This window comes from Podarcis tiliguerta (assembly GCF_965153285.1).
Source record: "Podarcis tiliguerta genome assembly, chromosome: 5".
Lineage (NCBI taxonomy): Eukaryota > Metazoa > Chordata > Lepidosauria > Squamata > Lacertidae > Podarcis > Podarcis tiliguerta.
In genome coordinates, this window is record NC_139538.1 from 35,050,380 (window position 1) to 35,066,304 (window position 15,925).

The 15,925-nt window shown below is 39.5% G+C and overlaps 1 protein-coding gene across 10 annotated transcripts in view; it reads left to right on the plus strand.

Annotated features, from left to right (window-relative positions):
• Window positions 1–15,925, plus strand: part of FARP2 (FERM, ARH/RhoGEF and pleckstrin domain protein 2) — a 79,981-nt gene that overhangs the window by 38,028 nt on the left and 26,028 nt on the right. For all 10 annotated transcript variants that reach the window (XR_014511962.1, XR_014511963.1, XR_014511964.1 and 7 more), the window contains exons 8-13: window positions 989–1,136; window positions 1,822–1,917; window positions 2,962–3,125; window positions 3,301–3,369; window positions 4,270–4,327; window positions 5,660–5,912. Coding sequence is in view for 5 of the 10 variants with exons in the window: in XM_083443090.1 (XP_083299216.1) it covers window positions 989–1,136; window positions 1,822–1,917; window positions 2,962–3,125; window positions 3,301–3,369; window positions 4,270–4,327; window positions 5,660–5,912 (788 nt within the window). In the remaining 5 variants the exon portion in view is untranslated. The remainder of the gene's footprint in view (window positions 1–988; window positions 1,137–1,821; window positions 1,918–2,961; window positions 3,126–3,300; window positions 3,370–4,269; window positions 4,328–5,659; window positions 5,913–15,925) is intronic.

The window sequence follows — 15,925 nt, forward strand, 5'->3', positions numbered from 1 at the left end:
CACTTCAGAAATAAAGTATCTTCTGTAGGTGGAAAAGGTTATTTAAGAACGTTGATCAGTTTTTTTAGGCAAACATTTATTCAGGGAATTCTTCTGGTCACTAGAATAGCATAGAAATGTTGGCCATTTTAATCTGTAATAAATATCTCTATAATCTGTGTGCATGAGCCTGTGGCTTACATGACCCCTTCTCCACTTTTGTGTGATGGAGGGAGGAGATACAGGGAGTAGAAGGCAACAAGCAATCTGTAACAGCTGTGACTGTTGATCCCCCAAACAGGCAGAGGAACCACAACTTGGGAGGACTATTTGCATTTTCAGGACTCTTTGGATGCACTTTGAATGTGTGTTAGATATTCTTTAAATTCATAATGGGGATCTGCCCTTCTCCTAGGATAATACAGTCGTTCTCATTCAAAAGGCAGACTTAAGCGCAACTGTTAAGGATTGACACCTATCAACTGCAGATAATGGGTGGGTGTGAGAACCACCAGGAGCCAGTTGTCTATAAAACACAGTCAACTGATGCTATTGTAATGCATCTGTCTTGAACATTGCAAAGCTGTTTGGTACAATTGGGCTTGCCTGCTTACTGACTTGCTCTCATGTTTTCAAACAAAGAGAGATTAGATGTTGGTATATCTTTTACAAAATTATGGAATACGTAGCATTTTGCATTTAAAATTATGAAATACAGGGCATATTAAAGATACACTTGTTTTAAAGAATAATTAATGTCTCTGAGTTTGATTATGACTTCAACTAGATTGCCATTTGTTCTTCCATTTGTAACATATTTTTATGCTAGTTGGTTTTTCTCTTTTGGTTTGGCACAGTAAACCTGAATAACTCTGAAGCTTAGTGACTGCTTACTAATATGGATATGATCTCATTAAACTTGTTGAACTATATTGGAGTCTTTTTCCTGTTTCATATCTTTGGATAGTATTATAAGTAATTAATAATATTTTCAATTTTGCTAACACAGGGGCCAAACTCCAGCTGAATCAGATTTCCAGGTGCTTGAAATAGCTCGCAAGTTGGAGATGTATGGCATGAGATTTCATCTGGCATCTGACCGTGAGGGAACAAAAATTAATTTGGCTGTATCAAACATGGGCGTACTGGTATTCCAGGTAGGAAAGCAGTATTTAACGTGAGAAACGTTTTGTAGTTATGCAGACAGAAGACTTTAAACCCAGAGGATAGACCCATATGCCTGCTTTAGAGCATGTAGCAATTGATTCTGAATGAATGGCTACCACATCCTTACTACAATAGTCTTTGCAGTCCCAATAGACAATATGATGTTTGCAGATGCCTTTGTGGCCGCAGCACTCTTCATCAAACCCAGATGGGATTAGTAGGGCTCCATTGCAGCAGCTTCTTCTTTGAGACTAATGGGAGCGTTTGTAATACTGCCTTCATTACGCTGGCTTGGGCTGATGGGAGTTGTAGTCCAAATGTAGTAGTGGTTCTAATAAATCTGTTACCCACCATTCACCAGCAGGTCCTAGGGTGGGTTACAACAATTTAACTTTCAGAATTAAAAACAGTTAAAACAGGTTGCAATCACAGGAATAGTGTGGATCCTGAAAAGACCTATCTCAAATGTCAAAGGCCAGAGTAGCAAGGTCAGGGAGGGCTGCTTTCAGAACTAGAGGTTCTTTTAACAGCTTGTTGTTTTAAATTATCAGTTATCTGATCCAGACGATATGATTTAGATAGAAAAAGGGTTTGACAGTATAAGTCTATAACTTATGTTCTGTTTAAATCCTGTGTATAATATACCTCAGTTATTTTATATTGAATTGAACACAGGGTAATACAAAAATCAATACTTTCAACTGGTCCAAAGTCCGAAAAATAAGCTTCAAAAGAAAACGATTCCTTATCAAGCTTCATCCAGAAGTTCATGTAAGTACTTCCATTATAATGTCACTTCTACAGTTTCAAGCATGACTTAAATATGAAATGACGTTCATACAGTATTCAGTACTGTTAATGCCTGAAAACAAGGTTCATAGGTAATAGCACTATGATAAAAGCATGTTAGTAAAACCCGTATTCCACTAAAGTCTGAATTCTGACTTGTCTTTCAAAGGAGCCCATGTGGGCATCTGGGGGGGGGGGGTTTAAAAGGGGTCTTCACACTTGTAAAAGTTGGGAACCACTGCTCTAGAGCATGTTCTCGAGACCTACATTGAACCATGATATTAAAAAATATGCCCCTGGACCCTAGAATATGTATTTTGTCTATTTTTGGGAAAGATGATGAGGATCTTATATGTAAACAGTTAATTGTATAATTTGTAGCCACTTGATTACTTATTACACAGGAAAGATGCTTCATGATGTACCCTAGATAACTGGTTCAAGAAAGTTAACGTTCATTGCCATCTCAGAAAAAAATGATGGGATATTTAAGCCATTGAGAGTGATGTTGATCCTTCTGATTTCACCTCTGGAGGTTATTTATGGAGGGAGGTTATTGGGGTGTTCTTGCTTTTATTTTGATTATGTATTCTGTGTTTTTATATTGTGACATTATCCTGTGAACTGCCCTGAGACCTGCAGGTATAGGAATTACTATTATTATTGACATCCCAGTCACGGGTTGCAAATCCCTTTGAAATAAGATTTTATTGGGTGGCTTCTATAGATAGGCAAGACCTTTTTCTTTATTCCCATTTCCTTCATTGTACAATGTAAGTTGTGTTTTTCTACCCCATTTACAATTTTATAATCAAATCCATTATATTCACTCCTGATTTTTTCTTTTTCTTTTGACTTTATTATCAAAAGCTCCTTGTCTTGAATATATATTATTTGTTGTTATTTTTTGTTTTTCTCTTCACTTCTATCTATTTTTGTTGAATAAAGTTTTATTAAATATTTTCTCATTGTAACCTTAAATGTGTAGAGGTAGCATGATAAAGTCCCATTGTGTTTCATTTCTAGGGTCCATATCAAGACACTCTGGAGTTTCTTTTGGGAAGTAGAGATGAGTGCAAGAACTTCTGGAAAATATGTGTTGAATATCACACTTTCTTCAGGCTGTTTGATCAGCCAAAACCAAAGTCAAAAGCAGTCTTTTTCAGCAGAGGGTCATCTTTCAGATACAGGTATGATATAACCCAATTCATTTTGATCCAAGAAAATGGAACCAAGAAAAACTTTGGAAGTAATTCCTTTTAAATTAAAGGTTTAGGATCTTTATTTCTTGAGTACAAGAAGCCCAGAATTTTATGTACTTTTCCTGGAGATTTTTTTGTAACATTCACATTTATTTCTTCACAGTGGGCGTACACAGAAACAATTGGTGGATTATGTTAAAGAAAGTGGGTTGAAAAAAATCCCATATGAAAGGTAACAAGCTCTTTTATATAAGCAAAGAGTCTTTGATGTTTTTATTTTGTAACTTCCTTAGTCTAGTCTACAATAATGAAAGGCCTTTTTTCCTAGAGATTGTAAACTGTTAAAGTATTATTTGACATTTTTATATTTCAAATTTATTTAATTAAAATGCTTAGATACTTGACACTGGGAATTATGTTGAGTAGGAAGGAGCTGAAATTGACCAACTATTTAACATGTTTCAAATTCAGAAAAGTGATTTGATTGAATGGCATGAAAATATGTTGGCTTAAACTTCACTTTCCTTCACATAGTGCCAACTGGAGACATGTAGTCTTTTTTTTGTTCCAATGTTGTAAACCATCTTGCATTTGCTCATTGTTATACTGACCGGATGGTATCCAGAGCTTCCCGTTTGCTGACAAAAAAGCATCTGTCAGCAGAACAGGGAAGGAGATGATTTCTGGTCATTCTTCTTCCATTCTGCAGCCCCCTGCACACCCCAAAATTGGCTATTGAGAGTTTGGAGAGGTGTACCAGATCTTGAGAATCTGGACTACATGAATAAACATTTTAAGCATTTTCTTGAATGTTAAAAATGTGTCCTATCCTGGATTTGTATTTTAGATATTTGTGTTGAAACTTACAGAATATGGAAATACATTTTTGCAGCTTTCCTCTTTCTCTAGTTAAAGTTATAATTTGCAGTCACTTTGTCTAACAGATACAATTATCCATGAATGACAAAATTCTGAGGCTCGTTGATTTATTACTATTAATCTTTATCACACCTAGCAGCCTTATGAAGTAGGTTATGCTTCAGGAATAGCTTCTTACTGAAGGCCCCCTGTTTGCTTTCTGTATATAGCTAATGAAGTGATCAGGATATCACAGCATATTCTTTCTTTACAGGAGGCATAGTAAAACTAGAATGTCTGCTCACACCTTGCATGCTGATACACCCAAACAGGTTAGTCTTGATATTAACCTGTTTTGAATTATCAGAAAGATTATGAAACTCAGCCTTTTCATTCTAAAGCATGAATGACGTCTGCATTTAAAATTATATATATATTTTCAATCATTGCTCTGTTCAGCCTTGTCCAATTCTGGTAGTAATGTTAAATATGTGTGTACTGTTGAATCAACTTTGGAGTTTTTCAGTTTGTACAGGAAAACAATTTTTCCTGAGTGTTTGCCCGGGGAATTTTTAGCTTTTTTCTTTTGAATGGCAGAGCTCCGTGCCACATTGCAAACTGCATATAAAACCTACTTGCAAAGGAAATTTGCTACATGGAATATATATGGGTGTGTGGGGGCACCATTCTAAAAGCATGAATCTTATTTTGGGCACATGGAACAGTGCAGTTCTTTGGATCCAGATCAATATTTGGTCCTAAATAATTCATATATCTTTATCAGCCAGGAGCTGTAGTTCATTATCAATATGATTTACCAGTGTATAGAAAATAATTTTCCTTACTGTTGCAATAACAAAAACTTTTCTATAGATGCCATTTCAGAGTGTCAAGATTTCATGCATAATTACTGTTACAGTTAACACAGTCATATAATGAATCAACTTTCTCTGGTCCCAAATCCAGAATTCTAAACCAACATAGTGCTCTCATGTAGACCTTAGGAGGAAGAGTTATCTGTAAGAAACCCAGGGCCAGTTTTCTCCATTCATCTACTCCGAACATTATATCTGGAAAGCATCATTAGTCATACTATGAAGAGTTCATTCATCCTCAGTTTAATATAATAAGGATACATCACCTCACAGTAATTCCCTCTGCCATTTTATAAAGACCAAACAGGGCCACTTCTACATAAAAGAATAAAGGAATGAATGCAAAACAGACATGAAAAATCTAGAGAAACCAGTGAGTGATCAATACAATCTTCCCATGTCTAATAGTCACATACTGCATGTATCCTTCCATCATATCTGAAGAAATAGGCGTTCAAGGCTCAAGACTCAATGAAATGGTTACCTTTAAAAAGTTGGCACAATATGCTTTTTTCTAAAATTAATACAAATCATGGATGACTGAACACTTGAGCCAGATTTAAAATGCCATAGATAGAGCAGAGGGCACCGATTCACCCACCATTGTCATGTGGTAGTGTCTCTCACACTGAAAACGGGCAAGGATGAGTCCCACAGTCTTCACAGTCAAGTCATCTCGGTAAAATTCATGAACTTGTAAACATGTTTATCTGTCAGTTCAAGTGGACATGGTTAGATGTATCCTAAAACAGATTGTCTAATAGCTTCCTCTCTTGTTTTTCTCCTCAGAGTGCCTCATTTACAGATGGATTAAGAACCTCTGGGCCTAATGCATGTACATATGCCTCCTTTCATTCGGATAATGCGTTAGCCACAAACATTGCCAGCTTGCCCACTTTCACAGAGAGCAAGCCTTTATTTTTGGAGCCCAGAATATCCCATACAAGGAGCTTGGCCGCGGACGCAAATAGTGGGACATCAGAAGAAACTGGGAAGAAAGTGATACAGCAGCCTGGATCACCAGTACTCCAGTCATTCCAAGGTGTTGGGCTTTGTAAAGTTGCAGAAAACTGCACCCCCACTTGTACTGATGTTGAGAGTAGCTGTGGTTTAGGTGTAGCAGTAGAAGGTAGGATTACTTGTAAAAATGACAATTACGTGGATGACTTTACCACAGGTATGGCCATTGCTGCTAAACAGCATCTGCCTCAAGGTAGGGGTGCCTCACTTGTAAAACTGGTTAGCTCCCAGCTTCAGGTTTCAGAAGAGTTCATTGATGATGATCCAGCAGAAATGTCCTTTTTTGCTGGAGGTTCTGAAGCATTTTCCTATTTGTATGATGGTTTAGATTTGCAGGAGTCAGATCTAACTAATTGTCTCTCAGAGTCACCTGCTTTAACTAAAGAAATTCTGCAAAGAAATATGATGTCTTCTCAGTCAAGTCCTGATAGGTGCTCCATAGAAGCAGTAGATATGAACATGGACCATGAGTTTGAATTTGAAGGAGAGAGTGATTTTAATGGGAATGAACAGCCTTCAGATACCTCAGAATTATTTGAAGTTAAAGCTCAGGCAAGCAGAATGCAAAGTCTTCTGAGTCCTTCTGAAACTAGTTCATTAATTAACAACCGTTCTGAAAGTAGTTCTCTCAACAATTTGACATTAAATGGTATGCCATTTTTGCACACTTATAGCTCTGCTAATCACTCTGAAGCTAGTTCAATGGTGAATTTTCCAGCATATTCAGTTCGCTCTGAGTCAAGTTCAGCTTTTCAGTTCACTGACATTATTGACCAGTTGGAACAGCTGAGCTATCCACCTACCACTACAGAAGACTCTAGTAGCACTGATGACTCATGGGATTCAGAAACTGCAGCCCCATTAGACATAAACCTCTTTTTCAACAACCCCTTTGCTGAGGCTACTAGAGAGAATTTCACTCTTGATTTTCAGAATAATCTTAAGAATCTCACCCAGGAAGATAAAACAGAAGACACACACACAAGCCATTAATATTTTGGTTGATATTACGTAAATTTATGCTTTCAGGAATCTGGTTTTGAAAGAGAAAAGATAATGTAGATTGTTTCTGACCTGGTTCATTCTAGTGATTGGATTTCAAATTTATGTCCTTTTTAAAAATCCTTATCCCAATTTTTCTCAAGCCATCATAAATTAGTTGCTACTTTGAAGTGTAGATGTCAGTGGTGCAGACTAGCCATTATAATTTTTCTAATGTATTGTACTATGCATTTTTTATCACCCAGCAATTGTTTAAACCATCTGTGGTGAAGGTCACTGCATCACTGAATTTTGAACTTAGGTACACTTTGCAAATAACAGACCCTCTACAAAGCATCGCTGCTGATGAGCAGTAAATGTCTTGAAAGGCCATTGGCATATTTTGTGCTTCCTTGTTGGTGCTTTGTTAGAAATTTAACACATTACTCTGCAGAAACAAGCCTATAACATGGATAGGGAACCTGTGGTCCTCCATATGCAGTTGGACTACAAATCACATCATGCATGGCTATTGGCCTTGGGAAATAGAGTGGAACAGCATCTGGAGGGCCACAGATTCCTCACCCCTGCTGTAACTTAACTGAATCAATATGAAAGGTTTGCTTGAGCTTTTATTTGAAGATGGTACTACTTCAAGGAAATGATCTTATTATTGTTAGACTATGAATATACAAGTGGTATTGAAAGACTATATTATGGCAGTAAGAGAGTTGGCAAACCTGGTTCTCTCAGGTCTCCTGATAGACACTGAAGAATGTATTTAAGTTGCAAAGCAGGAAAGCAAACCTTGTACAGGAAATAAACTAAAATACTGTTAGGGCTATGTCTGAAAGGATTATATCTTGAGTTAATTAAATAGGCTTGTGTATCTTTCCATTATAATTTCCTAATTATGCCTGTGTGAAAGGGAAGATTGTGCAATAATCACCAGATTTTCTGTGGTGGTGGTGGTGGAGAACCAGGCACATCTGGTTTGTTTACTCTGTGATAATTGTGTTTTCACTGTGGATTTCCTATCATACTTTAAAAAACCACTTTCATAATCCTCCTGACCAAATTCTTATTAGACTGATTTTATCAGTGTGCAGCTCAGCATAATGGAGCGATTGCCTTCCGGCTGCCAATTAGTTTGCTTTTTGTTCTGAGTCTTTCCACATACAAGATTCACTTTCACTAGTAGTTTATCATACTTGTAGTATGGAGGGAAGGGAAGATGGCGACGGAGACAGCTGCCTAATCAGACTCCTCCGCTTTTAGTTAAGTTTTTAAGTAGTTTTTAAGTAGTTTTTACGTAGTTTTTAGCCACCTCTTGGTTTTAAACTCAGCTTTAACGTTTTATTAGCTGTTTTATTACCTCCTCGCTTCACTTCGCTTTTAGTTTATTGTTTTATTGTTTTACTCCCCAATTTGTCGAGGGAGCAGCAACCCCTCACTGATTTATTGGCATTTGGCTGTGGGAGGTTGCCTACTGCAACAAGACAATCAGGGAAACAGAGTGGAGGCCGCCGAGAGAAGCGGGCAGGAGTCTCTTCCAGTCCTATGTGGATATTCTGCAACCCACCCATTGAATTCCCCCACCGGCCAGATGAGTCAGCGCTTCGCAGATAAGGAATAACAAACGACGCCATCAATCTTGACCGCCGGAGCAGGAAGACTAGAAGGCAAGCGTTGGTTAAAATTACTCCTGGGCACTGGATCACCTCTGCGGTAGCTGTAGCCTGGAGACAGGGCCTGAGCGGAGTTTTAATACTCGGGGAAGGGAAAGTGCCAAGCCGAAGTTTTGGAGCCAGGTCAGGGGAGGACCAGAGGAGATTATAGGCCTGGGCGGGCAGTTGAACCCGACGGGCTTGAGGACCCAGCCTCCCTCTTGAGACGTCTTCTCCAGCTGCACTTCGTCATCCTAACAGCGAGAGTGGAAAGCTGTGAGGCTGTGAGGCTTCGGGTTGCTGGAATTACACTCTGAGAGGTGAAGAAGTCTTTTTGGCAGAGAGGGGTGAAGAGAGAGGAGACGGAAGTTTAAATTAAACAAAACAAAGCCTGGAAATTCACAAAGCACTCTTCAACGAACTGCGGAGAAATCCCTGTAGTTAAATACTCAGCTGTACAGCTAAATCATTGACTGTGGTAGGAAGTCCCCTTCTTCTCTTCTGTATTACTCACATTATTTAGCTCATATCTACTGTGGCTATGGGCAAGAGGAAACGCCTCAGAGAAGCAGAGGAATTACTGCTTCTCCCTAGCCCCAAGCTACAAGCTAAAGGAAGAAGAGATCAGCCAAATTTTCAAGCAGCAGTTACCACATACAATAGATTTCTTCCACTAAGTGACTTGGATGTAGCTAATAACATTCCCAAGTCCCAAAATACCACCTTACACAATTGTAACTTAACGAGCACTCCCAACAAGGGTGGGCCCGATGTGGATGGGGAAAAGATCCAGGATAAGGAGAACCAGCTGGGAAATGAGTCCTCCCATTTACAACTAGTCATTAGGACACTGGACTGCATATTTAAAAAGATAGACTTTCTGACGTGCTCAATTTCCAAGCTAACGGAAAAAGTGATGGATATGGACGCCAAAATTGCCCTCAAAAATAACTACCAGAGGGGACCTCCAGTGATAGCCCCATCAAACTCTGGGGCAAAGGGGATGAGAAAATACAAACTAAACGACCTCATGTGTAAGCAAAATCTAACATTGCAACCTAAGAAGGTGTGCCTAACGATAAGGTCTGAGATTTGGGACTGGTCAAGCTTGGAAGGAGCTAAAATTGCCCTAAGTAAAATCTTGAGAACAAGCATAGTTCATATTGATCTTCATGCCTTACTCCCGCTAACTCAATCAAATGGCCCTTACAAAGTTATTTTAGCCTTCCGTTCGCTGAGACTACCCTTATTAATAATAAGACAAAAATGGAAATTCATAAAAACAAAAATCATACCCACAAGGGTTTTTGCGGACAGCATAGTAAAACCACTACTTGTGGAAAAAGAGAGAGAGACATTAGATCCAGGAACAAGCTCTACAAAATCGCCAGACAAAGAGATGTTGCTTTCCCCACAGAGAACGGAGGAGATTGCCTGCAGTCCACATCCAGGAACGAACTTGGGTGATTCCAGAATATCTAATGATGAAAGCGCCCTTATGAATTCATTTGACGAACTACAGTCACAAGAAAAAGAAAAAATAATAAATAAATTAGATAAACTAAGAGAGAAGATGTCTCAGGCCAAAAGCAAAATAGGAAACAAAGAAATTCAAACCAACAGTGCCATTGGAGGCTCAGTGGACCTTCTCAAATTTAGCCCACAGCCCCAAAATAGGCCCATAAAATCCAAGGCAACGATACAGACAATCGTCTCGCCACCCCTATTAGTCAATCTGGAACCAGCTCTTCCGGCACCAGCCGGAATGGTCACACCTACTAAAGAACAGCAAAATGTAAACAAAATTTCGACACACTCCTCAATGCCTGACCTGGAGTCATCATTATCGGGCGGAGAATCTCTAGTTGACGATTTAGAAGCTCAAACCGCTATCGATATGGACTGGACAGAAGACCCCTTGGGCCATATAAATAAGATGACATACCCACGGAAGGGAAATCTAAGAATAGTTAAAACTTGTACCGACTTAATCTCTGCTCCCCTAGGTGATAAGCTCTCTGATAAAACAAGGGATTTCAGAGAGGAGACCAGACCAAATCAGGACACTACCCCTATAGGACCGGCTGAGCAGAGCATAATTACAAATAGCTCAAGAGGTACATCTGCGCCAAAAGGAGAGAAGTCATCTACTATTAGTCAAAAGAAAATTACTGACTTCTTTAAATCTGACAACCCACCAAGGCCAGCGTTCTCCCCTTCTCTATTGTGACTACCCAAACCTCAGTCAAATCCTCCCCCGTTCTCCCTTTTAAGCTGGAATATAGCAGGTTGGAAGGGGAAAAAATCTGACCCGGACTTTGTAAAACTAATAAACTCACACCAAGTAATTCTCTTGCAGGAAACATGGGAAGAGGGGAGAGTAGATATTAATGGTTTTGATGTTACATCATTACCGGCATGCCCGTCTACTAAAGGAGGCCGGCCCAGAGGAGGATTAGTTATAGCAATTTCTTTGAAAATACAGGCAAAACTCACGCTTGTAAATGCTTCCACCTTTGCAATTACAGCCCTGATTACGGGGGAAAACTTTGAACTTGTTATAACAAATGTTTATCTTCCTCCTGGAGGCAATATTGCAGACTTATGCAATAAATGGGGAACCTTGGAGGAACATCTCACTTTTTGCCACTCCAAATACCCCAATATACCCAATGTTATAGCAGGGGACTTCAACGCTCGCATTGCAACAAACTGGGAGTCTTTAATCAAAGCCAAATGGTGGATAACCCCAGAATTCATTAATGACCTCTCCCTCCATAATCAAAGACTTTCCAAAGACAAAAGGGTAAATGAAGCGGGAACCCTTCTTTACCAATTGGTACTACGTCTAAACTTAGTGATTCTAAACGGGAACTGCCTGCCTGACGTACCGGGCGAGTTTACACACATAAGCTCCTCTGCAAACAGTGTCCTGGATTATATATTAGTATCTCATGACATATTCCCCAGAGTTTCCCATTTCAAAGTTGAAAATATTCATCTGAGCGACCACCTACCGTTGGTCGCCACAATGACTATAGACTGGACCCCAGATGGAAACAGACACCCAACACATCTGATTATGAACTCAGTATTGCAAATCAAAAGTGTAAAGTGGTCCGAATTACAGGCCCAAAAATACTCAGCATATTTCCAACAAGGACTAAAACAAGCATATTCAGGCTTAACCGAGGATTATTATGATTATGACCAAACTTTAAGACTATTCTCGAATCTGTCGGAAGATCTAACGTCTTTTTTCTCTGTCCCGACGCATAAAATAAATCGAACACAAAGGAAGATAGGTGCATTGTGGTTCAATAGTGCTTGTAAACAGGCTAGACAACTTCTCGGTAACATCTACAAAGAGTATAAAGCCTCCGGGGCAACGGTCTTGCCAAAAGAATATTTCCAAGCAAAATCGGCCTACAAGCAAATTCAAAAGGGAGCCAGACAGGAATGGCAAGTGAATCAATGGCGAGCAATCATAGAAGCCTCATCATCACGGAACTCCAGACAATTTTGGCTCCTGGTAAATAAAAGAACTAAAAGATACCCTTTGACTATTATTCCTGCCCCGGTTTGGGAATCTTACTTAAAAAATTACTTTGCCACAACTGACTGTATTGCTAACACAAGAGATGAATTTCAACATCAGCTTCCCCTCTGGCCCCCCACCGATCCAGAAGACATCCATGACCTGATCGTTAAACTCAAAACAGGGAAAGCGCCTGGGCCAGACCTGATCCCGGCAGAAGCAATAAAATACCACGCGGACTGGTGGGCCAAAGTTCTGGCGACCATCTTCGATGCCGTTAACAACTCTGGAATGATCCCGGAAGTATGGAAGGACGCTGTTATCGTTCCAATCCACAAAAAGGGCTCACCAGATGACCCGGGGAATTACAGAAACATCAGTCTGCTCTCAATAGTGGGGAAACTGTATGCCCGCTTCCTGTTGAACAGACTTAACCAATGGGCCGAAGAGAAAAAATTAATTGGGCCCGAACAAGCTGGATTCCGCCCAAAACAGTCAACAATTAATCACATTCTAACTTTACAGCATCTTGCCTGGAAATACTCCACCCCAAAGGGTGGCCAACTCTGTGTAGCATTCATTGACCTAAAGGCAGCATTCGATAGTATCCCCAGGAGCATCCTCTGGGAAAAACTCATCCGCTGGGGCATTGACAGAAGGCTTCTCTGGCTAATAATCAAACTCCATGAGAACTCAGCGGCCAGAGTGAGATTCACCCCGGAGGGTGATCTCACGAATTCAATTCCCATTAACAGAGGTGTCCGACAGGGTTGTATATTGGCTCCACTCCTGTTCAATTTGTTCATAAGTGACATGAGGACTCCCCTAATAGAGGCCCAAGAAAGGATTCATGCACCCCGCCTAGCACTCTATCGCTGCCCCTTGTTACTATATGCGGATGACGCAGTCATTCTTTCTTTTTCTAGAGTAGGTCTCAGGAGGGCCCTAAAAATTTTTGGATCATACTGTAGCGCAAACTCCCTTACAATTAATTATGGAAAATCTAAGATCCTGATTTTCTCAAAGAGCCGGAAACTCCATAATTGGAGAATTGATGGGAGAGTCATCGAACAAGTCTATAGATTCCAATATTTGGGAGTTTGGTTACAACATAACCTCAGATGGAAGGCCCATGTAGCCTATGTTACAAATAGAGCCAAAGCTATCTCCTTGGCGATCTTGCGATTCTTCTTCACCGATGGGGCCCTTCATATCCCATCGGCGCTGAAAGTCTTCAAGGCCAAGGTGATCCCGACAATAGCTTATGCCATCTCAATCTGGGGGACCCTTGCCAACCTATCTCACCTGGAGGTCATTCAAAATCAGTTTTTAAGAGGGATATTGAAACTACCCAACTGTGTAAGTAATACAGCGTTACGCATGGAACTTAATATTGTATCCCTGGAAAATGCTCTGTGGAAGCACATACTCTGTCATTGGTTATCTCTATGGCACAATCTCCCAAACTTGTACTTGATACAATGTATGTGGAGAGATGATTTCCAGAGCCCATGGGTAAAAAATTTACAGCTGAAAATTACGGCAATGGGAATTTCCCCATCCAAATTATTAGAGCAGGACATAGTCCCAGCTAAAAGAACAGTAACCTGTAAGCTAGAGGAGATGGACTTGCAGCAGAAAATGATCTTGGGCAATGGTACCTGCTCACCTCTAAATCTTGGTTTATTACCCCTCTTAAGGCTCCCAAACTATTTGAATTCCTTAACTTCCTCAGCTCATAGATATGCCTTTGTAAAGGCAAGATTCAACACCTTCCCATCGAACGTGCTGAGAAATAGATTCTCCAATGGACAGATATCGCTCTTATGTGATTGTAACAGTGGGGCACCGGAATCGTTGCATCACATAATTTTTGACTGTGCTTTTCACCTACCGGCCAGGAGCAAGTTTCTTGCTCAATATCTTAAGGGAATTGCCGATGACACAATTGAAGCCAAACTGAGATATCTACTAATTGATGATGACCCCCTAAAATCACTCATGGTTGCCAGATTCCTGATCAGCGTCCTATCCCTAAAGAAGAGAAACGGTCTCCTGTGTGATTCGGACAACCCCTTTAAACCATGACCTATGTTTTAGGTGATATCACCATTGTTTTAAATCATGATCTATGTTTTGGGCGATATCACCATTGATACCCCTGATTAATTTATGAGTAGAGGGTGATGTATAGGTTACAAATTTATTGCAATGTATGGTGGTGGTTCCTGTTTTGTATGATGGTGGTTTTTGTTTTTGTTTTGCTTTGGTTACTGTTTGTCTTTTGTAAGCTTTGGCGATTTTAAATTTGGAGTTTTAAGTATAATATGTTGGTATGGGAAACTGTCGTGTAACGGGCCAATGGCCGTAATAAAGATCAATCCAATCTTGTAGTGATATGCTCCATGTGCCTGAAATGGTCAAATCAGCAAGAATTTATACTAGTTGTGGTAGTAGCACATTAAATCATACATATAGTAAACCCGCAACTTAACCCGGGGGTTATGTTCAAAGGATAGCGCCTGAAGCCAAATCACATAAAGGCAAAACACACTGGGTTCAAATGCGGGTGGGATTGCCAAAGTCTTTTCCCCAGGACATCCCATTTTTTAAAAAGTGGTGTTGTTGTTGTTTTGGCCAAACACATAAAGCTGGATGTGCACAAGTTGCTGGCTTACTGTACCATGGAATGCAATCTTTAGATGTCAGATTTTTTAAAAATCAAGACATCTCTGCCCCTCTACTTTTTCAGAGAAGTACCAGGACTCTGTAGGGCCAGGTTGTGCTTCATGTGGGTATGTGGAGAATATCTGCAAATATTCTATATTTATCTTTGATTTTAAGTATTGCTAAGTAAAGCTATGTCGGTGATGCCATAAAGTTATATTACTAGATTAAAGGGTTTTTTCCCCACTTTTGCCAACCATAATTCAGAAAGGACTTTGCTTAAGATTTTAAAGTTAAGAATACATGCACCTTTGCTGATACAGACCAGGAGTTCTAAAATTAGATATTGGTCATGATCAGTGACTGGTGGTACATGCTGAGATTGTACATATAACTTCAGTTAGTAAATGGTAATGTGAGGTAATTGTATTTCTTCTCAGAAACAAATCTATGGAATCCACTTCTGAACTCTTGGCACAGTACAGCTAATTTCCTGTTAAAGCTTCCTATTGAATAGATCAGTTCAGTTACTAAAATCAAACAACCTTTTCTTTTCCATTTGGAGCATTGCACAACACCCATATTTTATTCAAAACCATCATAATTAAATACAAGATTGGTCAAATGCAGGTGCATTTTCTAGATGTGCCTGTTAACTTCCCCAGAGGCTTTTCTAGTAGCTGTTGTTCTTAAATATGTTGTATGTTTTGAAATTAAGTAAAATATTCAGGATTTGTTTGGATTCCATGCCCTTCTGTTTTGTAAGTACTTGTAGGGTACTTCCCTATGAACATCTAACATTTTTTTAAAAAATAGTATTTTTTAACATCATAGTTTTTCTGTTTTAAACACATTAAATTGCCTTCATTCCCAATATGAGATTGTTCCTGAACTCTCAAACTTTTAGGTAAGTCTGAACCTGTTATTCATTCTTAGTGAAATATAGTTAAAAATAAATTTCACAATACCATACTCAGCTTCTGTTTATCTCCAAGCTGTGAAGTTATGGACTGACAAGGTTATGTTGATTGAAGTTGGGACTGATATGCATAGCAGAAAAGAAATGTGTTGGATCAGCTGGTTAGTTTCCAGCAGTGTGGTGCTTTTTTTAAAGAATTCAGAATGTGGACAATGGAGGGCTGATCTAGAAGTTGTAAGGAACCAGAGATTTGCTCTGCCTCT